Raw genomic sequence first — 26,549 nt, forward strand, 5'->3', positions numbered from 1 at the left:
TCAACAGACTCCATTGCGTTTTTCGTGAAGGCAGGGAGTGAGTGAAAGAGAGAGAGAAACACTAAATACAATGGTGGCCTCTTTTTAACCCCTAGGAAAATTGCTGTTTTCGTTTCATTGAAGGAGAGTTTCTCTGAGAGAGTTGTAATTTAAGGGGAAATATTGAATGGCTCTCGCATTGTTGTGTTTTTTTTTTCATTCCTTTGCTGTTCAAAAAAGGCAAGGCAATGTGGTTGTGGCTCGCTCTCTCGGCAAATTGAGAGGTTGTGCCCGAATGGGTGTTTCTCATCTCTCCGCGTGTGTGTGTTTTGTGGAGAGCCTTCACATGATGTTGTTGTGTGGAAACCGGTTGCTTTGTTATACCTGCTGCTGTGCCTGGCTGGCTGGCTGAGAGCAAGAGGGCTTGTGTTCAACACCCCAACCACCACTACTGTTACAGCTGCTCTGCCATATATCTGTATCACACACACGCGAATTGTGGGTTGTTTTTGTTGCTTTTTCGCCTGTGTTGTTTGTGGTGTGTGCCGTTGCTCAAGGCATCCATCTCTGTGTGCATTGAAATCAAACCGTGGCATGTTTAGTTTTCGTTTGACGTTCGCTCAGTGTTTACGTGGTTATTTCGATGTGTAGCGGAGGAAACACGGCGCAATCTCAGAAAAAGAATTTTCAATAAAAACGAAAATTTTACGTGAATCAAGTTGGAATAAAATTGACAACAACAAGAAATACGTTAATGATTTGAGGAACGGATTAAACTAAATATTTTGGAAATTAAAAAAAAAGAGAGCAAAACAAATTTTTAAAAGAAGAGGAAATCAAAAAATTTATTAAATAACCCTTTGAAGGCTCCGATGGATTACGTATAGCCTGTTTTACACAAAACCCCGTGGATTTATTATCAGAAAATTTAAATTATTTATTTTTTTGGATAAAAGTGAACCCCTTCCGAGGTGTGATATGTACGAGTGTGTATGAAACTCCAACTGACAAAACAAGTGAAAGTGCAACCAAAAATACCGCCAAATTGTCTGGCCTTTAATCGGAAGTGTGAAAAAATTGCCGTAGGTGCTTTGGCAAGTGTCCGTGTGTGTGTGTGTGCGTGCATTGTTACGTTTAGACCAACCGGCTTTTGTCCGTAGATCGCACAAGAAATTAAGTCATTAATCCTTTCTGAAAGCATAAGAGCCCCATTCAAGCAAGCAACAACAACAACACCACCAAGCCAGCCATCCAACAATTAAATTACACTCGTCTTCGCGCTCTCTATGCTGCATTAATACGCAACGCTGCCCCCTCATTTTTAGACCATACAGCCAGCCCACTGAGCTCTGCCCCCATCCCACACCCCCATATCAAAGTTGCAACTTGTGACGCTTGCTACTGGAAAAATTTTTGCGCGCGCTAATTAACGTCAAAAAGTTTCAATTTTTTTCGCAAAAAAAAAAAAAAAAAAAGAAAATAAAAACAAATCTCGTGTTCCGGCACTGCCGCCGCCGTCGTGATTATTAACAACAAACAACAACTTTATTTTGGCAACGACCTGTTGTTGGCCCTCCAAATAAATTCTTCGAGTTTTTTTTAAAAACAATTCTAAGAAAACAACTTTTGGGGCAAATAAGAAAAAAAAATATCAAAGAAAATAGAAATTAATGTCAACCTAAAAATTATAACAAAAAATAGAAGAAACAAAAATCTAAGTGCATAATCTAAAAAGTGAAATCAGTTGCAGGAAAACTTGGTTTTTCCCAACGCTCTGTGTGGATACACCTCGCCCGCCCCAAACCCGTGCCGCAAATTTTCAAACGCCCGCCATTCTCGACAATCACAAAATTCTCACCGAAGTATCAAAAGCGCCCCTTAGGGCTGTCGCGTTGGCGTCATTTTTGGGCGACGGTTTCGCCGCCCTCAGTACGAGAGCACCGCCGGTCAAGGATCTAATGGCGTTCGGTTCAGTTTTACACAATAATCAGCACAATATAGGTAAGTGGATTAAGGCTTAAGAGGGAGAAATGCATCGCCATCTAAGAGGGGAAGGGAATATTGGGTGGGAACAAGTGTCGTATTTAGCGGCGGCGGGTTAGCGTTTTAAGGAAAATGTGAAAAGTGTTACTATATATGAACCGACGTAAAGTCTATGGAACTTTAAACAATGTCGGCGGGACATCCAACGGAAAAAATAGTACCCTTTTTTTCCAAACTTTAATTCATGAACAAATTTCGATGCCTAATTTGATCTGAATATTTTCAATCTGTTAAGGACTTCAAAATATTAGCTTCGTGCCCACTTTAAGCCGGATTTCTCGTATACTTTTTGATCGAGCCCAGTAGAATGCACTTTGAGACGGTTTTCACCGACGTAGTCAGAGTGAGCCCGAAAATAGCTTCGAAAGTCGTTTCTGCTTACGTCGGTGAAATTTTCTTGTATGGAAATGTGAAAAATAATCTTAAGAATTACAATTTTGAATGGCATCCGGCCCTCCCAACACATTTGGATTAAAGAGAGGTGCGTCTCCAATTCAAAAAAAAAAAAAAAAAAAAAATTGAAATCGCAAATTGGATTAATTTTTGAAAAAATCAGATTTCAGATTTTATGCGGGAACACCAAATATTCCTTGGTACAGGACAAATTAAATGTAAAATAGGAACCAAATTTTGCAATCAAATATAAAACACTGAGTTGACCACAGAGCGGTCAAGAATATTAATTTCAATTTAAGACTGAAATAAAAAGGAAAGATTCGGAAGTGAATGCCCAAGTAACCGTGATTTTGGGACCACATGACGAATATTTGTTTCCTCTAAACAAACCAACACAAAATAATATTAGGATGAATGTTTTTTAATTCCAACCCACGATACGAAGTATGATTCCTTTTTTATTGGAACAATTTCGAAATTTTGATATGATATAAAAGGATTAAAAATTCTTACTCAAATTTACAAAAAGAAATTTTTGAGGTAGCAAAAATAGTGTGGATCGTTGGGTGTGACATTCTACTCGAAAGAGTTGTTCCGGACCTATCATAAAAATATGGCCTTTGAAATTTTTATAGAAATTGGTTCAGAGCGATATTTTTTAAGTCTTGTAAAAAGGGATTTGGAAAAGAATCCATTTGAATTCAACGAATTTTTAGACCCTTCATAAATTGAACAAATTTAAGTCATATCTGGCTCGGACTCTCTTCTTTTATTTCATGCAACGAATTTTTAGGCACTTCACAAATTCAGCGCCCTTAGGTCAAATTTAGCTCAGGCTCTCTTCTTTGATTTCAAATCCCTTAAAAACTAAGGTCCCTTATACCGGGTCTCTGACTGAATTCAAATTACATATCTCATATCATTTTTGATTTTGAGATTTTTCTTAATACCAAAACGAATATCCTCTCCTCTTTAATATTGATTCGTTTCAATTTTTTTTTTTGAGTTTTCTAAAAAATATTAGAGGTTATGTGGTATGGGATAAAATTTAGTAAAATATTATTTAATTAGTTTAAAACACACAATTTCTTCAAATCTGAATTAAATCATTGACAAGTATTCAGGAAAAAGCGGTGCTAAATTTGGTCAATGAGCGATTGAAATAATTTTCTTGAAATCTCTTACAAACGGCATAAATTTAGACAAATTTCCAGACTCTGAATTTACCGAGCGGTTAAAAATGTTGAAGCAAATGGCTCTGTTCTTCTGTGAGCCTTAAATAACGCAAAGTTTTTGCTATGATAACCGATTTTCCTATTGTGATATCGAAAAACATTTGCAAAACTAGTAGATTCTTGCAGGTTCTCGAACAGAGGAAATAGTTCAACATTTTCAAATTCAAATAATAAGAATTTGAATATTTTGAGTTATAGCATTTCTTTAGCGTTTGATTCTAAGGGGAGAGTCTCGAAGTAAATATCCAAGCGTCAGGGAGTAAAATTTGCTTTCGTGCCGAATTTTTAATTCTCTCCGCCATCGGAAAAATGTAAAAAATTATAAAGCAATTGGTATAGTTTCAAAATTTCCAAAATCATCACGAGATCCTAAACTTCTGAAGATACTAATATGCAAGATTCCAAAGAGCCAAGTTATGGGCTACTAAATTAATAAATTTTAGCTAAGCCCTTCAAAATATAACAGTTGTGTCTAGAATGGTTGGTATGGAAAATGAGATATATCGGTCCACGTATTTGATATGACGGTACTGATATTCGGTATTTTGATATCGGATAAAGATATGGAATGGATGGAAGCTAAATCCAAATCCTAGCCGTTATCGATAAAAATTTGCCAAATGTATTTCCGACCTCTATGGGATAACTTGTAAGAAATATTATTGCTGTCGAATGCATATTACGAATGTGAGGGACTATAACACCAAGTCGAATTAAACATATATATGGGAGCTTGAGCTATATCTGAACCGATTTTCACCGAACTTAATATTATTGGTCGGATTTGCCAAAACTCAGGTTATTTGGGCTGATATTGACCATTTGGTGCACAATTAATCCGAAACCCGTTGAAGATATACGTGGGAGCTATATCTAAATTTCAACCAATTCCCGCCAATTTCAATAGGGTGTGTCCTTGGGACAAAAAAATATTGTTCGGAAAATTTCATCTCAATTGGATAATTCTTAAAAAATCCACGTTTGGTAATCTAAAGGTCCTTTAAAAATATTTTTAAAAAATCCACGGTTGATGGCTTAAAAGTCCTTTAAAGAAATCCACGTTTGATGTTCTAAAGGTCCTTTAAAAATATTCTTAAAAAATCCATTTAGATGATTTTCGCCACATTTTCAGCGGATTTGTTTAAAAATTTGTATGGTAATGGGTTCCAGCTCCTGTGGCGGAATTTAGTATGCGTATAGGTTCACGTTTTCGTATAGCGCACATACTAACGAATTTAGTCTTGCAGGCTAAAAGTGCATGAAATTTGAGGAAAATCGGTAAGGATATAGCTATAGGTCCCATATATAGTTTTCATCCGATTTTGTATTTCACTCCCGCACATGCGTAAAATACTCTCCACAAAAACGATATCTGGTGTTAACTTTCAGATACAGCATAGAAATACCTCTGCTGAATTTTATAGGGATCGGTTCAGATTTGGATATAGCTCTCACATCTATATATCTTCATCCGATTTTATGTTTATTGTGCCTAAAAAGTGGAATATAAGTTCAAATAGGATAGATTCTGATGGATATCGATCCAGACGATATTCGCTGTTTTAATAATTATAATGATTTTTTTCATGCGGAATTTAGGAATTTATAAAAAGCTGTTTTTTTACTTGCACTTTTACATAAAACCAATATTTTTTTTTTTTTTTTTGAAAATCATATTATACTGGGACAAAAATGATTTTTCAGAAAATTTTGCCCAAAAATAGTCTAAAGTAGTTTTTTTTTATTTCTTGCAAATATTAAACATCCTTGCATTTTTGGTATATATTTAAAATAATTCTTTATTTTTTACCCTAAAAATTTATAATTTTTCCACTAATTTTTTTTAATTATTTTTTAATTTTTTTGGCAAAAATTTTTCAAGGAGTAGCATCTTAAAATTTCGGCCAGGGGCAAAAAAAACTATTTGTATTTTAACATTTTTTTTCTCCCCTGTAATACATCAACCAAAAATTTTGTTTTTTTTTTTATTTTCACAAATAAAAAAACCCAAACTTCCTCGAATCATGGATGACGTATAAACTTTTGAACTTGACATTAAACAAAAATTGTTTGTTGTTGTTGTTGGTCTTTTTATTGATGGGGTTTCTTTCACCAGCAGTGCACATTTAAATGCATCAAGGATTTGCTGTTGGCAATAGTTGCGGACAATGGCTTTTCATAAAGTTTTGCTGGCAGCGTTTTGAAATGTTGGCAAAATAAAAAAAAAAAACGAGAAGAAATAGTTGCCTGAATTTACAATAGTTTTGGAAAGGGAAGACAGTTTAGTTGAATAAAATAGCACTATTTTTTGGGAATAATACAGAATTTTTCTGGAACATTTCAAAAGAGCATTGGTTAATACATCTGTGAGGTAGAAAAATTATTTTATTCAAATTGAAAGAAAACAAAATATTCATCGGTGAGACTTAATTTCTGATCCTTATTGCCTATGTATGAGCTATAACTTTGGTAAATATTTTGAAAAAGATTACACTGAGACTTCATATAGTTTGAATGGCTTCCAAATTTCAACGATGATGCCATCTACGGACTCCTGGATTTTTCTCTGGCTTTTTGACATTTTTCGAGAGACAGAAAAATGAGACAGATTTCGAAAAATGCCAAAACCTCTGAGAAAAATTCGAGAGTCCTTTAGTTGTTCGCCAATCGTTTATTTTGAGATTTGGAATAAAATATTTTTCTTGTTTAAAAAAAATATATTTAAAACCTTTTTATACCCTCCACCATAGAATGGAGGATATATTAAGTTTTTCATTCCATTTGTAACACCTCGAAATATACATTTTAGACCCCACAAAGTATATATATTCTTGATCAGCATAAAAATCTATGTCGATTTAGCGATGTCCGTCCGTCTGCGGAAATCGCTCTAGCTTCCGAAGGAAATGAAGTAGGTTGATAAAATTTTACTCAAATGTATATAATGACTGCAGTATTGAAAATGGGTCATGTAGGTCCACGTTTTGGTTTAGCACCCATATAACGGTACCTCCCGATATTTAGTATTTTGGTGATTTTAGCTACATTATTCACCGGAGTTGTTTCACATTTGGCATTTGAATTTCGAAATGGATACTACAGCCTAAGACAGAAAAGTGTCTGTGCAAGTCCACGTCATCGTATAGCCCCCATATAATGTTACCTCCCTATATTCGGTACTTTGATGATTTTAGAGACATTATTCACCGGAATTGTTTCAAATTTGGTATTTGAAGTTCGTAATGGATACTACAGCCTAAGACAAAAATTTGTCTGTGCAGGTTCACGTCTTCGTACAGCGCCCATACGACGGTACCTCCCGATATTCGGTATTTTGATAATGCGAGTCCACGTCGTCGTGTAGACCCTAAAATAACGGCTACATTCGATATTTTTAAGATTTTAACAGAATTTTAAACGGATTTAATTTTTTGAAAAATTGTCAATTTTTTTCCAAATGGTGGAGGTTATTCAAAGTTCGACCCAATTTAAAGCTTTTCTACTTGTTTTTTTTTCCTGAACTCTCCATCTCATCAACAATAACTCTTTCTGGGCACTGCAATGCATTTGCAAGATTTATTTTATTTTACTATTGGCTGCTGTTTGGTTCTTCTTAGCTCAAGAACAGGTAGTGTGTCCATAAAATTTTGTTTACAACTTTTCAACAACAATAAAAGTACCTCAGCCAACAGTAGGTGCTTCGAAAAATGAATATTTTAGAATTGTTAAGCATAAATATGTAACTGACAATAGCTCATTTTGCAAATGCATCTTCACAAAAGTCTGAGCCACCATTTGAGCTAAGAACATAAACAAAATGCTCAAGGAAATTTATGATTTTCCATTCAACCGTTGGTCATAAACTTCAGCTGAGAAGAATACAACAAAAGCCATAATTCTGTCTATTGAATGGTAAAATACGAAGAAGGATTTTTATTCTGGGCTAAGCTTAAAGATGTTTTTTCTTAAAGATTTCAATTTTAAGTAAAATAAAATGAGAAGAAAACTTAGGATTACTTCTGAAATGGATTCAGCTTGGGGTGATACATTGAAGGTTTTAAGTGGTTGTTTTTTGAAATTTAAAATTTGTTATTTTCACAAGGGATGCATGTCACAATAGGTGAAACATTTTAAGTCCAGGAGGAGAAGGTGTCTCGCTGAGGGATTAGCTTAAAATTGCAGGGAACCATCGAAAATAATTGCAGCATATTTTGGCTGTTCTAGGAATAGAATATGAGAATATGAGCCAATCGCCATGACAGCATCATACGTCACAACTTTCAGTCATATATACAGGGTAAGATGAAACAACTGCAACCAACTTCAGACTGCTGTCATTTCTAAGCCAATCGTCCGAAAACTGTTAAAATTATTCCAGCGACATCTTATTATATTGTTTACAAGCATACAAAAGCATTTTGGTGAGAATTTTCCAGAAAAAAGTTATTCGTGATGGAATTCAAGCGTGATAGGGTGATTTCTTTATATTTGGCTGGAAAACCACAACAGCAGAAATGGCTCGAAAAGTAAAGAAGTGACTTGATAGGAACCTGCGTCGCAGTGCCCGAAAAATGCCTCGTGAGCTGAAAATATCGCACATTCCATTCGGCAAATATTGAATAACGAGCTCGGGGTAAAGCCATTGAAATTCCAAAAAGTACAAGAACTTACACCGCAACAGAAAGAAAATAAGCTCAAAAGAGCTAATGAGTTGCTTCGCTTGGCCTAAAGTCGGGAACTGCACCTCGGAATTTGGTTTTCTCCGATGAGAAAACATTCGTTGTCCAGCAGTTTGTAAACAAACAAAATGATCGTGTTTACTTGCCAAAGAGGTCAGCTGAAAATGTGCACCTTCGGTTTGCAACCGCCATAACAGCCGATGGTCGCGCTCCACTCGTATTAATCGTCCATGACATCAGAATAAATGCCGAATATAACCGCGAAAATATTCTGGAGGGTGTATTAAAGCCTTGGGCACGCAAACATTTTGGCCGCAGACCTTGAACATTCCAACAGAACTCAGCACCATCGCACGCAGCATGCGCCACCTAAGAATGGTAACATAACGAGGTTACTCGCTTAATTTTCAGCGCACAATGGCCACCAAAATTTCCGCATACCAATCCGTTGGTATCTGGAGTATTTTGGAAAGCAAGGTTGGCTTTAAAAAATACCAAAGTGTCGATCACCTCAAGCAAGCGCTTCGCTGGGAATGTGCCAAAATACCGCAGAGTAACATTCTAGCAGTGTGTGATGGTTTCAATGGCCGGTTGAAGGCCATAATTCGTGCCAAAGGTGACCAATTCGAACAAATCTAAACTTATTCTAAAATTTGATGTTATTTCCGATTTTTTTTTGCTTTCATTTAATAAAATTCAAAAAAAAAAAATTTAAATTATGGCTCTTCACTTTTTTGCAGTTTTTCTGCTAAGTGTTGGTTAACCAAGAATATCGACAATGATTGCTATATTTTGTCACAAAGAAAAAATGTATTTCAAAATTTTTAGAACTTTTCAAAAAATATTGTACTGAGAAAAGAAAAAAGTTCATAAAATTTTAGAGATATTTGTCGCTTTAAATCAGAGCCTATCTTTGATACTTTAAGTCGGCAAAAAATGATTCTGGGTTTTGAGAACTCTCATAAAATATATCGAAGGATATTCGAATATAACAGGTCATATATGTTGCTCATTATTTTAACTTAGAACAAATATTTTCTACTCCAATTATTATTATTTAGGAATTTTTTTTTCGTAAAATGAATTTAGGAACTTTTTCGCAGAATATATTTTGGGACTCTTTCATAATGGAATTCTGCCATGAATTTAAAAGAATATTTACTTTATTTTATCATTAAAATTATGTATTTCCGTGTTTTTAGAACTTTTAAAATGAAATTTTAATTGAATTTGAAATTTACTTCGACTTTATTAAAATAGTTCGCTGGGTTATTGAAAAAACCGTCCGATATTTATTTTGCAAACAAATTGTCACGATAATCCTTTATGATTTGATTTAGAGAATACACGACAACATTCAAGTGTTCTCCCTACCTTTTGCTTCTTCTCTTTCCGTTACCTCACCAAGAACTCCCTGAATTTTTTTTGGCGAAACAGGAACATAGCACTTCACATGTTTTGTATCACCAGGGGGAGAGGTGGAGATTCCCCTACCAACTATTAACCCCCTTTAAGCATCGTTAAATCCGGCAAATGACAGTGATAACAATAAAATTAAAAATTGTCCACCAATAAAAATGCATAACAAACGACCGCTCGGGTGACATGGGCCACAGCGCCAGGCAGCAGCACGGCGGCATATACGCATGCGCAGCTAACTTCCAAGCCAACCGGTAGATGATGACCACCATAAGGATACCAAGGTGAAGATGCAAACAAATTTCTCGGGTTTTTTGTAGTAAGCCGCTTGTTCTTTTGCCGTCGGTCTTTTTTTCTCTGTTGGCCTGTAGAGTTTGAGAGTTGAGGGGGGCCAAGTTGAGGCAAAAAAGCGAAAAAATAAAGAAAGGTCACTTTTGTGCTCATGCTGGTGTTGGCATTACACGCATCATTATATTGACAATGGCCAAAAGACCACTGTTAGGTTTTTTTTTTTATTCTTCTTCAGCTTATTGATGATGGGTTGATCCCCGCTTATCCCTCAACGAATTCTCTCTTCTGATCACATTATTAATGATCATCAAGATAATGATGTTGCTGGCATGGTTTGTCATAACGACAAATTATGTTTTTATGCTGGCCGGTTTCTCTATTCTTTCTCCGTTTTTTTTTGGTCCGTCCGTTTTTCGATCCTTTCCAAACTGCTCTTCCACAGGTCGTTAAGAAAAACGACGTTTTTTTTGTTGATGTCGAATTATTATTATTTTTTTTTTTGGTTGTTCTCTTAAGCGAGAACTACTGCTGTGACTTTGACGCGTTGTGTTTTTTATAATTGTTGTTGTTGTTATTATGATTTTCATTGTTCAGTGTCGAGTATACGTAACGAATTGCATTTCGTTGCGGTCATCTGTCCAACAACAACAACACATCTCCGAAACTGATGACTGAAGTGTTGATGAGCGGCAATTCAACATTTCGTTTCACAAGCGATTGGATTGTTCGTTTGATTGTTCGAACCGAAAGATTATCCCAGGCCAAGCATGCATGCATGGATGTATGGTGATGCTGATGCGGATGATGATGGGTTTGGTGTTGGTGGCATACATCCATCCAACCATCTATCGTTGGCTGATTTAACCAATTGGCCCCTCCAATCAGTTGGGTGTTGAATTTATCCATTCTCATTATCGAATATTTAAAAATGTATTTTTTTCCGACAGGGAAGGGGAGAGGAGAAGGGGGAAATCACAAATGCAACACTTGCTGTTGGTGTTGTTGTATTAGAAACACCATATCGCCTCATTTGAAAACAAATCAGCGGCAGCAGCAACATCATTAGCCGGCCAATACGACTACCGAAACTCATTTGTTTTTTGGGTTCTTTCTTTTATTCGAAAAAAAAATCGAAGTGTGGAATTGTAAAGTCACGCTGATTATTTTGGGAATATTTGATTTTTTTTAAATTTTTTTAGAGACCGTAAATTTTTATGATCTTGAAAAAATTGAAACAAGCCATAAATGTTGAAGCACAAAAAAAAAAAAAATGAACGAACGAAGAGGGAAGGTATTCTGATGCAACTGGCAACAGGTTGCCACTTGTTGGAATTGAGCAGGTTTTAGACCCACATTTGAAGTCCTTAAATTAAATGTTTTTAGGTTTGAACATAGAATAATAATAGTATGTGTCCGCCACATCTCGTTGCAATACTTGTTAACCTCAAAAAATTACTTAAGAATCCAAAAAAAAAAAAAAAATAATAATAATAATAAAGACGATGAGGGTCACTCTTTTTTTTTAAATTCACAATTATTGGTCCATGAAAAAAATCATTAAAAATTCGCGAATATTGGTATTTGGATCTATCAAAAATAATTCTTTAAAAAATCCAAAATTATTGGTATAAGATTCCTTGAAAAGAAATTATTTTAAAAATCCATAAATGGTCATGGATTGTCCATGAAATAAATTCTGTAAAGAATCGACTTGTGAATGGACAGTTGGCCAATGAGAAATTTTTTTAGAAGATACACGAATATTGGTTAAGGATCCTTAAAAATATGTTGTAAAATCCATAATTGGTCACCAATCAATCAAAAAAGGGTCCATTAAAAATTTTTGCTAAAATTGCAGCAACTCCGGAAATAAAGTGATTTCTTCGAAAAAAGTTGTTTTTTTTTTAACGAAAGTTTATGATGATTTTTTGAGGTAAATATAAGGTATACAACTTTTTTTGGTTTAGGGACCTCCAATGAAATTCGATGTAGAATATTTCTTCCTTTAATATCTTGTCCAAAAAATGAAAAATTAAGGGAGATTTTGACTCATGAATGAAGAGGGATTATGTAAGGGGCTAAAACATAAACACATATTTTCACATGGAAGATACAAATTTTGAATGGAATTTTCTGATGAAACTATTAAGCATAGATAAATTGTTTATTCTGAGGTTTGCGATGAAATTTTCTGTAGAATATTTGACACATTCCCTAAAAACTGAAAAAATACGGGAGATTTTGACTTCGAAAGGAAAAGTGTTAAAATAGTAGCTAAAAAAAGGATAAACTCATAAATTTATCTAGCCATGTACAAATTTCGAATGTAATTTGCTTTCAAACTATTATACCTAGATATACAGGGTGAGATAAAAAAACTGCAACAAAGTCAAATGCCACAATTTTTACTTTTTTTTAATTTTTTTGAATGAAAGCAAAAAATGTCGGAAATAGCATCAAATTTTAGAATAAGTTTAGATTTGTTCGAATTGGTCACCTTTGGCACGAATTATGGCCTTAAACCTGCCATTGAAACCGTCACACGCTGCCCGAATGTTGCTCTGCCGTATTTTGGTTCATTCCCGGCGAAGCGTTTGCTTGAAGTGATCGACGCTTTGGTATTTTTTAGTGTCAACCTTGCTTTCCAAAATACTCCAGACACAATGGTCCAACGGATTGGTTTTCGGAGATTTTGGTGGCCATTGTGCGCTGAAAATGAAGCGAGTAACCTCATTTTGTAACCATTCTTGGGTGGCGCATGCTGAGTGCGATGCTGAATCCTATTGGAATGTCCAAGGTCTGCGGCCAAAATGTTTGTGTGCCCAAGGCTCTAATACACTCTCCAGAATATTTTCGTTATAATATTCCATATTTATTCTGATGTCACGGTCGATTAATACGAGCGGAGAGCGGCCATCGGCTGTTATGGTGGCAAACCAAAGGTGCACATTTTCAGCTGACCTCTTTGGAAAGTAAACACGATCATTTTGTTTGTTTACGAACTGCTGGACTACGAATGTTTTCTCATCGGAGAAACCCAAATTCGGCAGTTCACCACTTTCGGCCAAGCGAAACAACTCTTTAGCTCTTTTGAGTCTATTTTCTTTCTGTTGCGGTGTAATTTCAATGGCACTTTTGGAATTTCAATGGCTTTAAGAGATAACAATGAGGCTGAATCAAAAAAATTAAAAAAAAAAAATACCTTAAGGCATTGGTGACGTATACCCTTGTCCTGAAATTGAATTAAAAATTTTGTGACATATCATAAAGGGATATCAGAGCCGAACTCGAATCCTGCCGTCGTTTCCCTTTATAATTTGACATTAATATTCCTAGCCATGATTCGAAGCTGTTTATGTACCCTCACCTTTATTCGATTGACCTTAGAATGTATGTCGTATGGATTTTTTTCTTTTCTTTTGACATATTTTGAATATTCTCATGAGTTTGCAAATTCAAAACAAGATTTTTGCCAACTGAATCAGAAGACATTTAGATTCGCTGAATTCGGACCGATCGATACCCTCTTCTATGCAAATTAATACTTAAAATCTCAATAATTTAATTTCAATTCGAAAATGGGAAATTCCGTATACAACTACAACTCCAAAGGGCACCTTGCATAAAAAACCCAGTCTTACTGTGTCCTAATACTTTGTAAACATGAAAGCCCTTCCATGGCACCCTCAGGTGTAGCTTGTTAACATACGCATCCATTTAATGCTAATTGTTTCTATTCTTCGTTTGAAGTTAACCACTCGGTTCATATGTTAATTTTTACAAGAAAATTTATTCATTTCGTACAACAACAACAACACCTAATACAAAAACATACATACAACAACAAACAAAGCAACTTTACGACTTCATATGACTTTTGAAATGTTGATAAACGAAATTACCATTCCCCTCCGTCTGTCCATTTGTCCACTCTAGCCGCCGCGTTCTAAGCGTGGCTACCTCCTCTGTTTAGCTTTGATATGACTGCCGCCTTCATTTAATTCCTTAATTATGACCAAGACGATGACAAGTCGAACAAAACCAACAACAAAACCGAAGTTATATCCCCACTCCAAAACTTAGCATAACATCTCGCCCGCCACCTAAGAAAAAAATAAAGAAAAACGCGGCTCAAGTGACACGCAATTAATGCCAAATCATAAAATTACTTAATTGATATTTTTACAACTTGTTGAATATTGTTGCCGTTCTCGCGGCGGACTAGCTGGAGTAGAGGCGTTCGGCTGTTTTGTTTATGCGAAATGAGTTGTAATGTTGTTGGAATAAAAAATAAAAGAAATGCATGGAGGAAAAAAATACGATTAGCAGCCATGGGATACAGACTTAGAGCAAAACGTTTAATGCCGACTCATAAATTTGAACTGAATTTTAGTGGTGTGGGGGTCTAGGAAAATGATACGCATTGAAAGAGCATAAATTAGGTATGGGGGGTTTGAGTGTGCGATATGAAATGCATTTGAAAATGTGTTGAAAATATTACCAAGTTAAGTGAAAAATTGGGATAAGCAGAGCTTCAGATTTTTCGTTCAAGATAAAAATAGAAAATGCATCGTGATTATTAGCCACGTTTTGGGGGAAGGACACCACACCCCTTCTTCCACACTTTTAAAATTTTTCGGATTAAGATTCCTCGAAATCCGTGCATTTTAAGTATATAGCGTCTATGACGAATATTTTGGTCGAAAATCGAATTTGGCTTGACCGCTGTCATTTCTAAGCCACTCATCCGCCACTCGTGTTAAAATTAATTCAGTGACAGCTCATTATATTGTTTACAAGCGGACAAAAGCTTTTTGGTGACAATTTTCCAGATCAAAAGTTATTCGTGACGGAATTCAAGCGTGATAGTGTAATTTCTTTATATTTGGCTGGAAACCGGAAAATGGCTACCGTTAGAGCACTCCAGCATTTGAATGTGAATAAATCTTTTGTGTCTCATACCATCGCTCGTTACCGTGATACTGGTAGCGTCCATAAGGAAGTGGACGGAAGAAAACAGCAACATCAGCAGTAAAAGTTCGAAAAGTAAAGAAGCGACTTGATCGACATCCCGCGACGCAGTGGCCGAAAAATGGCTCGTGAGCTGAATATATCGCAACATTCCATTCGGAAAATATTGAAAAATGAGCTCGGGGTGAAGCAATTGAAATTCCAAAAAGTGCAAGAACTTACACCGCCACAGAAAGAAAATAGACTCAAAAGAGCTAAAGAGATGCTTCGCTTGGTCGAATGTGGTGAACTGCCGAATTTGGTTTTTTTCCGATGAGAAAACGGCTGGACGTTTGTAAACAATCGAAAGGATCGTGTTTACTTGCCAAAGAGGTCAGCTGAAAATGTGCACCTTCGGTTGGCCACCAGAACTCAAGCGCCGGCCATGGTGTTGGTGTGGGACGCCATAACAGCCGATGGTCGCTCAGAATCGCATCAGAATAAATGCCGAATATTATCGCGAAAATATTCTGGGGGTGTAATAAAGCCTTGGGTACGCAAACATTCTGGCCGCAGACCTTGGACATTCCAACAGAACTCAGCACCATCGCGCTCAGCACGCGCCACCCAAGAATGGTTACCAAATGAGGTTCCTCGCTTCATTTCCAGCTCACAATGGCCGCCAAAATCTCCGGATACCAATCCGTTGGACTATTCTGTTTGGAGAAATTTGGAAAGTAAGGTTGGCACTGAAAATACCAAAGTGTCGATCAGCTGAGGCAAGCGCTTCGCCAGGAATGGGCCAAAATACCACAGAGCAACATTCGGCCACCGTGTGACGGTTTCATTGGTCGTTTGAAGGCAATAATTCATGCCAAAGGTAACCAATTCGAACAAATCTTAACTTATTCTAAAATTTGATGCTATTTCCGACATTTTTTTGCTTTCATTCAATAAAATTTAAGAAAAAATGTAAAAATTATGGCGTTTGATTTTTTTTATTTGAAAATATTATCGGTCTTATTTTCATTAATTTCTAAATTGAATTGATGTAATACAGTGTATGATTATCCCATTTCCGATCTTAATTAAAAATACTCTTAAGTTCTCCTGCCGGAATATTTTATGTGAGTCCTCAAAGAATGTAATTTTAAATTCAATTTCAGGACTAACATATACTTCGGTGACATATTTTTATTAGATTCAGCCGCAGTTTGCTGTAATCTTCGTTGTCTCTTAAAAAAACCAACCCCTTCAAGTCTGCTAAAAGTAGTGATCAGAATTTTGTTATAATATTGAGTGAATGAGTTCTGTGACTACACTGCTACTATACTGCCTTCCATATCCTTCCCCTTCCCTTAAGAAAAGTCCCTTCCATATTACGTTTGTTGCAATTATTTTACAGCCCCTAAAAGTAGGCACCTAATTGTATTTTGATTTATGAATTTTATTTTGCGATTATTTCACTTAATTTCCAGCTCACTGTCCCTCATACTTTTATTCTTGCACTCATCGAAGCTCACCCCATTTTTGGGTCTCCTAAAAGTAGGCACTAAATTTTTATTTCTGCTTCTCCTAAAAGTAGACACTAAATTTTATTTTTTGTTATGTCAATAGTTACCATAACACATATAATCCTACTTTTACCCATCAACTTACCAAAAACCCTCTTCGATTAAATTTGTTTTTGGATTTCTTCTATTTTTTCTATTTTTTTTTTTTCAATTCAATTCACTATCCTCTCCTAATATCACATTAAATAGGTTCAGGGCTTCCCAAAGTTAGGCACCTCAATTTGGAGTATTTTTTGGAATTTTTTTAGATAATCCTTAAAGTAAGCACCCTAATAACTCCTCAATGTCCCTCCCTGACTCCTCAAATTTAGCATGTCCCTCTGTGATTCGTCACCTCAACTCCAAGTTCCTAAAAGTAGGCACCGAAATTTATAGTATTTTGAATTTGTTTTTAAGTTCAATGTCTACTGTTACTGGTTTATCTTACAGAGCCCTCCCCCAATATTTACCTCTTTTGGAGTAGGCACCCTAATGACTCCTCAAGTTTAGTATGTGCCTCTGTGATAAGTCACCTTAACTCCAAGTTCCTAAAAGTAGGCACCGAAATTTATATTATTTTAATTTGTTTTTTAAATTTCTCATGGCTACCATTAATTGTCCATTTTACAAAGCCCTCCCCCCTTATTTTACCTTTGCTTGGAATTTTTTTTTTCTTTTCAAAAATAATCCCAAAAGTAGGCACCCTAATGTCCCTCCAAATTTTGTATTTGCCTCTCTGATTAGTCACCTCAACTCCTACGTCACTACCTTTTTCCTACCCATCTCCCAGAATCCCCCTCTCTAGTCCACATTTTCGTTTGTTCTTCTTCTTCGCCATCTCCATCTGGCAATGACAATGTATCTGAACGTGTCACTGTCACTGATCTTGTTGGCGGTTTTTGTCACTTTGTCAAATGGGGGAAACGAGGAATCCCACGGCAACAGCAGCGAAAAAAATTGGGGACATTTAGCAGCAACTGAGACCAGAAAGCAAAAGCAAACGAACGAAAAAAAAAAAAAAAAGAAACAGAAGCGTAACACCAGTGGCCATGTCATTCACATATTCACATCAACATTAAAGTGTAGTTCTATCAAAGCGGTCGGACGGTTGGTCGGTAGTCGTCATTGGCTTTGAAGTGGTATTGGATTCCATCCAGAGAATACAAAACAAAAACACCATCCACGAATGAATGAATGACGACAATGGCAGGGAGGGAGCAACAAAAAAAACAGAAGAAGAAAAAAACCCAACCGAAAATATCATTCCTAAACCGTCAGCAGCCGGCCACAGTCGCATGCAGCCAGAAGTTGAGCTGCCGCAATTGTAGTTAAAGAGATTTAATGTCACCGATAAGAAAGTTGACTTTTGCACACACACACAAACCGAATATCCCCGAATAAAGACAGCCAGCAAACTAAAACCTTAGCCGTTCGCACACACACAGAGACCTGGGCCCATCAGCCATTCATCTGCAACCGTTGGACATGTTGGATGGATGGGAGTTCGTTTGGTTTGCTTTGGCTTGGTGTAGTTGCCTTTTTACACTGGAATTGGTGGTCGTTTAGGTTTCTTCTTGTTGCCGTTCTTTTTTTTGGCAGGGCAAACGGTGGCAAAACGCCGTTTTCGTGGGAAGGGAAAATCGGGCATTACATTGAAACCCCCTCCTTTTCAAAAGTGGGTTTTAGGGAAAGGTAAAGTGAGAATAAAGGGTGATTATGCTACAGTCTGATGTTAGGCCTTTTCTAAGAGCTTAGTTGTTTTATAAGCAACAGCAACGGCAACAATAATACACAACTGATAGGCAAACAGTGTTGCTGCTGCAAGATAATATTTTGGGATGTGACACCAACAAAAAAAAAGGACACACACTCTCTCACACAGGGGAAAGGACAAATCCTGCATTTGCTTTGCCTCGTCGAGAGAAAACGAGGCCATTAGAACAGGAGATTTACGCGTTTTTATGCAACATCTGATAACACGGCTTAAATGGGCACAATCTCACAACGACTCGCACACACACACACACTCTCCTGCTCGCACATACACGTCAAATATTTAGAAGTTTTGTATATAAATACTAAACACTGCCTTCCAAATGCCAACCACCAAAAAGAGGCAAGTCGTTTTCGTTTTATGATGGGAAGTTATAATACCAGCGTAAAGATTTGATTTCATTCCAGATAAATTCTACGGATGATGGACAACTGAGATTTGGGTGTTTTGGTAGTTTGGCTTTTTTTGGATTTGAGTTTTTACGATTTGAGTTTTTGTTGGTTTTTTGAAATGGTCAGAATGTAATGAGTTGAACTTTTTTAGGTTAATTTTTTTGTTTCATTGAGGGCCAGAGATTGTGTCGAGCAAGTAGCAAAAAAAAGTATAGAGAGATTTGAATATCTAAGAGATAAGCAGGGTTACTAGAGTAACTGAGGTGTGAAAATATAATCCGCTTTTCTCGAACAAAAAGGAAAAAAAATTGAACAAAATAGGTCGTCCTTATTAGTTTAAGTCATAGAAAGGAGATGTAATATGGAAATCTCCTGGTGGGAAAATAAATGTGTGTGAAAGTCAGGATGTGAGAGATTTTAACGGGAAAGTGTAATTTTTTTTTTGAGAGAGACTCGGTGATCAAAATTTTAAAGACCTTGTAAAAATTATTCGTATCTAGTCATATGGGAACTCCTTAAAAATCCGCTATAGTTGGCCTGGAAGACCTGAAAAAAAATTAAAAAATTCTCCGGAAACTCATTAAAAATTCTACACCGTGTAATCTTTAAGAAATCCACAATTTTGGATTGTGGATTAAGAAATTCACAATTTATTTTTAAAAATATTCATAAAAGTCCACGATATTAGTAAAAAATCCATGATTTTGGAATCTTTTAAAAAAATATTTTTATAAATCCACGATTTTGGTATTTTTTTATAAAATAAATTTTTTTTTTAAATCCACGATTTTGATATCTTTTAAAAAATATTTTTTTTATAAACCCACGATTTTGGAATCTTTTAAAAACTATTTTTTTACATATCCATATTTTTTAAAATATTCCAAAAAAGTCTACGATTTTGAAATTTCTAAAAATATATTTTTTTAAATCCACGATTTTCGACTCTTTTAAAAAATGTTTACTTATAAATCCACGATTTTCGACTCTTTTAAAAAATGTTTATTTATAAATCCACGATTTTCGACTCTTTTAAAAAATGTTTACTTATAAATCCACGATTTTCGACTCTTTTAAAAAATGTTTATTTATAAATCCACGATTTTTGACTCTTTTAAAAAATGTTTATTTATAAATCCACGATTCTGGATTTTTTTTACAAAAATATTTTTTTAAATCCACGATTTTGGGTTTTTTTTAAAGAAATATTTTTTTAAATCCACGATTTGGATTTTTTTTTAATTTTGGAATCTTTAAAATTTTTATTAAAAATCCACGATTTTGGAATCTTTAAAATTTTTATTTTTATTAAAAATCCACGATTTTGAATTTTTTTAAAAAATATTTTTTATAAATCCACGATTTTGGAATATTAAAAAAATATTTTTTTTTAAACCACGATATTGGTTTTTTTTTTAAAAGGTATTTTTATAAATCCACGATTTTGGAATTTTTTTTAAAAAATATTTTTAAAGATCTACAATTTTGGAATCTTTTAATTTTTTTTTTGAAATATTTTTATAAATCCACGATTTTGGTATTTTTTTAAAAAATATATTTTTTTTAAATCCACGATTTTGATATCTTTTAAAAAATATTTTTTTTATAAACCCACGATTTTGGAATCTTTTAAAAACTATTTTTTTACATATCCATATTTTTTAAAATATTCCAAAAAAGTCTACGATTTTGAAATTTCTAAAAATATATTTTTTTAAATCCACGATTTTCGACTCTTTTAAAAAATGTTTACTTATAAATCCACGATTTTCGACTCTTTTAAAAAATGTTTATTTATAAATCCACGATTTTCGACTCTTTTAAAAAATGTTTACTTATAAATCCACGATTTTCGACTCTTTTAAAAAATGTTTATTTATAAATCCACGATTTTCGACTCTTTTAAAAAATGTTTACTTATAAATCCACGATTTTCGACTCTTTTAAAAAATGTTTATTTATAAATCCACGATTTTTGACTCTTTTAAAAAATGTTTATTTATAAATCCACGATTCTGGATTTTTTTTACAAAAATATTTTTTTAAATCCACGATTTTGGGTTTTTTTTAAAGAAATATTTTTTTAAATCCACGATTTTGGGTTTTTTTTAAAGAAATATTTTTTTAAATCCACGATTTGGATTTTTTTTTTTAATTTTGGAATCTTTAAAATTTTTATTAAAAATCCACGATTTTGGAATCTTTAAAATTTTTATTTTTATTAAAAATCCACGATTTTGAATTTTTTTAAAAAATATTTTTTATAAATCCACGATTTTGGAATATTAAAAAAATATTTTTTTTTAAACCACGATATTGGTTTTTTTTTTTAAAAGGTATTTTTATAAATCCACGATTTTGGAATTTTTTTTAAAAAATATTTTAAAGATCTACAATTTTGGAATCTTTTAATTTTTTTTTTGAAATATTTTTATAAATCCACGATTTTGGTATTTTTTTAAAAAATATATTTTTTTTAAATCCACGATTTTGATATCTTTTAAAAAATATTTTTTTTATAAACCCACGATTTTGGAATCTTTTAAAAACTATTTTTTTACATATCCATATTTTTTAAAATATTCCAAAAAAGTCTACGATTTTGAAATTTCTAAAAATATATTTTTTTAAATCCACGATTTTCGACTCTTTTAAAAAATGTTTACTTATAAATCCACGATTTTCGACTCTTTTTAAAAATGTTTATTTATAAATCCACGATTTTCGACTCTTTTAAAAAATGTTTACTTATAAATCCACGATTTTCAACTCTTTTAAAAAATGTTTATTTATAAATCCACGATTTTCGACTCTTTTAAAAAATGTTTACTTATAAATCCACGATTTTCGACTCTTTTAAAAAATGTTTATTTATAAATCCACGATTTTTGACTCTTTTAAAAAATGTTTATTTATAAATCCACGATTCTGGATTTTTTTTTACAAAAATATTTTTTTAAATCCACGATTTTGGGTTTTTTTTAAAGAAATATTTTTTTAAATCCACGATTTGGATTTTTTTTTTTAAATTTTGGAATCTTTAAAATTTTTATTAAAAATCCACGATTTTGGAATCTTTAAAATTTTTATTTTTATTAAAAATCCACGATTTTGAATTTTTTTAAAAAATATTTTTTATAAATCCACGATTTTGGAATATTAAAAAAATATTTTTTTTTAAACCACGATATTGGTTTTTTTTAAAAAGGTATTTTTATAAATCCACGATTTTGGAATTTTTTTTAAAAAATTTTTTTAAAGATCTACAATTTTGGAATCTTTTAATTTTTTTTTGAAATCCACTATTTTGGAATCTTTTAAAAAAATATTTTTTTATAAATCCATGATTTTGGAATTTTTTAAAAAATATTTTTTAGGAATCTCTTTAAAATTGTACGATTCTAAACTCTTTTGAGAATATTTTCTTAAGTCTTGGAGTCTTAGGTCTTTTACAAAATATTTTTTAAGGTGCATAAATTTGAAATCTGAAATGCTTTTTTTAAAATCTCTGATTTTGGATGCAAAAATGTTATTTTCCAGATAAATGTTTAGAAAATATATCAAAAATTGGTCTTATCGTCGGAGGGGGCTGTCAATGGCTGGGTTAATATGAACCCAAGTTAATATGAGATTTTATTGTGTGGCAAATTTGGGCAAACCGGATACTTCATTCAAGAGTTATGGGGTACTCGTAGATGAATGTATATCGAGTTTCCGAAATAAAAACACCATAAACCAAAAGGTTTCTTCTGAGAATATATTGGCTCAAAAAAAAATACAGATTTTATAAAATATACTTTTTTTAAGTAATTGTGTTCCTCTATAAAAATCCAACGGTTTTTACGTCAAAACTGTATAAAAGTCAAATATTTTAAGAAATATCACAGATGAAGAATAATATTATTACCAAAAAATAGTACATCTAACAAAGCCAAAATATAGAATTTCCGGGAAGGAACACAATTACCTTCTTTGATAGGATTCCCAGGTTTACATGAGATATTGTATTCCAAAAGCTTCGGAGAAGATTAATAATTTATTTATAGCCTCTGAATGAAAACTAGAATGAATTTCTCAACCAGGAGTTATAACAAAAGTAGAAAGGATAGGGAAAGTTTAGGCAATCAACATATTTATATAATCAAGCAGGTGCTTAGATTACCTGTCAACAGTCAGCAATGCCATCATCATATAGAGAATATCCATTTCCAAACCCATGGGCGGTTTCTACCAAAGCCATTTATTACTAAACCTGGTACGTTTGTGGTTTTAGATTAAATTACCCAAATTGAAATAACTCAGGGAAATACCTAAAAAATGTCGTAAAGGATTAACAGTTTACATGGCTTCACTGTATGTAATCCTCCGCAAATCTCTCTTAATCCCGACCTCTTTAATCAGGGGACAGTAATAAGCCGATTTGTGGTGATTATTTGCCTCTGTGCATTCGACCAAGGTGGGAAAGTTCAAGAGAATTACAGTAATTCCTCAAGAGATTTCAAATGAGTGAATTAGAGAGAGGATTTGTCACAGGTTTAAGAGGGAAGTTTTGTTGATGTAGCAAAGGGAGAGAGTTGAAACTGATTAGGCCCAGAGGGAGAGTATTAGATGCTTTCTCTTAGTCAATGAAGAGTAGTCAGTGAAATTTTGACAAGAGGTTAACAAAACCATACAAAGAGATCACTTAGGAGAAAACTAAAGTTACTATTTTCCCTTTTAAATTCTTTTACATAAAAATGTTGTCTACAATTTTTAGAAAAGGTAATTATTAATATATTTTTTTAATTAAATATTTGGTTTGTTGGTGTTTTGAAAAAAAAACTAAGCGAAACTCATTAGAATAACAACAAATATTTTCGTTTTATGATGATTTTTTTATTTATTGTATTTTTCTTGTAACTAATCTTTCCGTCCCATAATGTAAAAAATTAAAAATAAATAAAAAAATAAATAATAAATATTTTTCGGTTATATTATATGATGATTTTTTAAATATTGTATTTTATTTGAATTATTAAAATAAAAATAAATAAAAAATAATATATAATATATTTTTTTGTAATATTTTACATTTTTTATATTTTTTTATGCGTGTATCTGTTCCTCATCATTTCCCCCAAAAATTCACATCCATCTCTTTGTTTCTTTTACAGTAATATCCCCTCCGCCCTCTCTCTCTCTCACTCCTTCTATTATTTTTTTTAAAGTACTCTAAAAGCCGCATTATAATGCGATTAAAAGTTTATTGCACAGACAGCATTGTACAAATATACGAATATGTATGTAACACATACATACTTCTATTCTCATATAAATATTTATATATTTGTATACAGATGTTTATAAGTATATTATTATGAGTTGATGTGATATTTGTTTTGTACAGATATATGTACGTATGTGTGTTTATAAATACATTTAAGCGTATTTACGAGAGCATTTTCAATGCATTTGCCGAAGCGTATTTTTTTTTCTACACACATACAGTGTGCAAGACAAAGAATATTTTCCACAATAACAAATTTGTATGCGTTTATTCGCATGGTTTGAGGTGGTGTATTTTGTAGGTGGCCATAGAAAAGAATTAAGGATAGTAATATAGCAACTAAGGTTAAGAACTTTTAAACGGGGCCAGATTTTTTTAGGAAATAATCATTCAAGAAAAAATAGATCAGACATATTGAATTTTTTTTCTGAAGAAAATTTTCTGACTATGGAACATTCAAATATTTCGTTAATTCAAAAAAAAAAAAAAAAAAAATAAATAAATAAATAAAATAAAAAAAAAATTTATGGAAAAGAGAAAAAAATTGACTTCACCGATTCCTAAAGTATTCGGTGACTTTAAATTAGATATTTTTTTTAATCAACGAGATTTGTAACCTTTTATAAAATATTTTTAAAAATCCACGATTCTAGAGTCTTTTAAAAAATGTTTTGAAAGATCCACGATTCTGAGTCTTGTAACCTTTTATAAAATATTTTTAAAATCAACGACCTTAGAGTTTTTTAAAATTTTTTTAAAAGTCCACAATATTTTTAATTAGATATGTTTAAAACAACTATTCTGAGACTAGTAACCTTTTATGATTCTGGCGTCTTTTAAAAATCCATGATTTTTGGACATGAGATCTTATAGAAACATTTTGGAAAATCCATGATTTTGGACATGAGATCTTATAGAAAAAATTTTTCAAAATCCAGAAACCAGTTAAGCCGTGTGCTCGTTAAAAAAAAAATATCTCTAAAAATCTACGATTTGTGTCAGGTATTCATTTTAAAAATCCATAATTCTAGAGTCTTTTAAAGGGATTATAAAAATCTCCAAATTTGGAGTTTTTTTAACGAAATATTTAAAAAAAAATACACGGTTCCACGGTTTCTGACTATGGAAAATTCAAAGATTTCGTTAATTCAAAAATAAATAAATAATAATAATAAAATGATAATAATAATAATAATAATAATAATAATAATAATAATAAAATGGTAATAATAATAATAATAATAATAATAATAATAATAATAATAATAATAATAATAATAATAATAATAATAATAATAATAATAATAATAATAATAATAATAATAATAATAATAATAATAATAATAATAATAATAATAATAATAATAATAATAATAATAATAATAATAATAATAATAATAATAATAATAATAATAATAATAATAATAATAATAATAATAATAATAAATATATCCGTTATGAGACGAGATTTAAAAAAGAGTTGTTGGGAGTTGTCAGAAGGTCCACTCTTTCTGGTACGGATTTGGTTCAAAGATGCTACAAATGTCCTAACACCAATCTGGTCCAAAGAGACCTAGGGTATAAAACCGTAATTTCGTTTAGGCACGTTTTTGGCGTATCAAATGATATATTCCCTCTGTAGCCATGTGGCTGAGGGTATAATTAGGAAATATTTTACATACCCATTCCCGAATAATGCAGTTATGAACTACATTTTGGCTTCAGTAACTATTTACACAACTGCTTTCTTATACATGATTGTAACATTTATCTGCACTAGAAAGTCAGCAGAATGCCACAAAGATAATTTTTTGGGAATAGCTCAATATTTTTTGACTTGCTGGTAAGCAGAAAGTTGCCAGTTGTCATTAGCTGCGTTTTTGGAAATAAAAAAATGGGATAAAAAAGAAAATTTTTTTTTTTTTTTTTTTGTGGATAAAGGCTCATTCCATTTGAAGTGCCGTCATTATTCAAAATTAAAAAAAATTGAAAATTTTTTCAAAATTATTAAAAAAATTATTATTATTATTATTTATTAGCAAATATTTAATTTTTATTTGTAAATATTAATTTTTTATTCATAAATATTTATTTTTTATTTGTAAATATTTATTTTTTATTTAAAAATATTTATTTTTTTATTTAAAAATATAATTTTTTATTTATAAATATTCATTTTTTATTTAAAAATATTTATTTTTTATTTGCAAATATTTATTATTTTTTGTTAAAATTTCAATTGCTTTAATTTCCATTTATTTATCCGATGATTTAAACTTTGAATTGTCCGGTATTTATTTTTCTTTTTAATGTTTCCATTGAAAAATGTTTTTTTTTGTTTATAAATATTTAATCTTATGATAAACAAAATGTTATATTTATTTAATTTTTTCATGTGCCACAAACTATACAAAAGTTTTGTAGTTGAACAAAAAAAAAAAAAAAACATTTAAATGGATTACCCAAAAACAATAAAAATCAAAATGGGTGGCGAGACACTCCCCCCAATTTTATATATGTTTATATATTATATAAATATACGTACACACATATGTATATGTGATTTTTTTTT

At 32.5% G+C, this 26,549-nt stretch overlaps 1 protein-coding gene across 2 annotated transcripts in view; it reads left to right on the forward strand.

Annotated features, from left to right (window-relative positions):
* The first annotated feature begins 541 nt into the window (after positions 1-541).
* LOC131802177 (LIM/homeobox protein Lhx1-like) overlaps positions 542-26,549 on the forward strand; it is a 163,946-nt gene continuing 137,938 nt past the window's right edge. Inside the window, exon 1 of one of the 2 annotated variants that reach the window (XM_059121771.1) lies at positions 542-1,980. In XM_059121771.1, coding sequence (XP_058977754.1) covers positions 1,938-1,980 — 43 coding nt within the window. In that variant the 5' untranslated portion in view covers positions 542-1,937. The remainder of the gene's footprint in view (positions 1,981-26,549) is intronic. The other variant, XM_059121770.1, reaches the window with a different exon arrangement.

Source organism: Musca domestica, unplaced genomic scaffold, assembly GCF_030504385.1.
Source record: "Musca domestica strain aabys unplaced genomic scaffold, Musca_domestica.polishedcontigs.V.1.1 2, whole genome shotgun sequence".
Lineage (NCBI taxonomy): Eukaryota > Metazoa > Arthropoda > Insecta > Diptera > Muscidae > Musca > Musca domestica.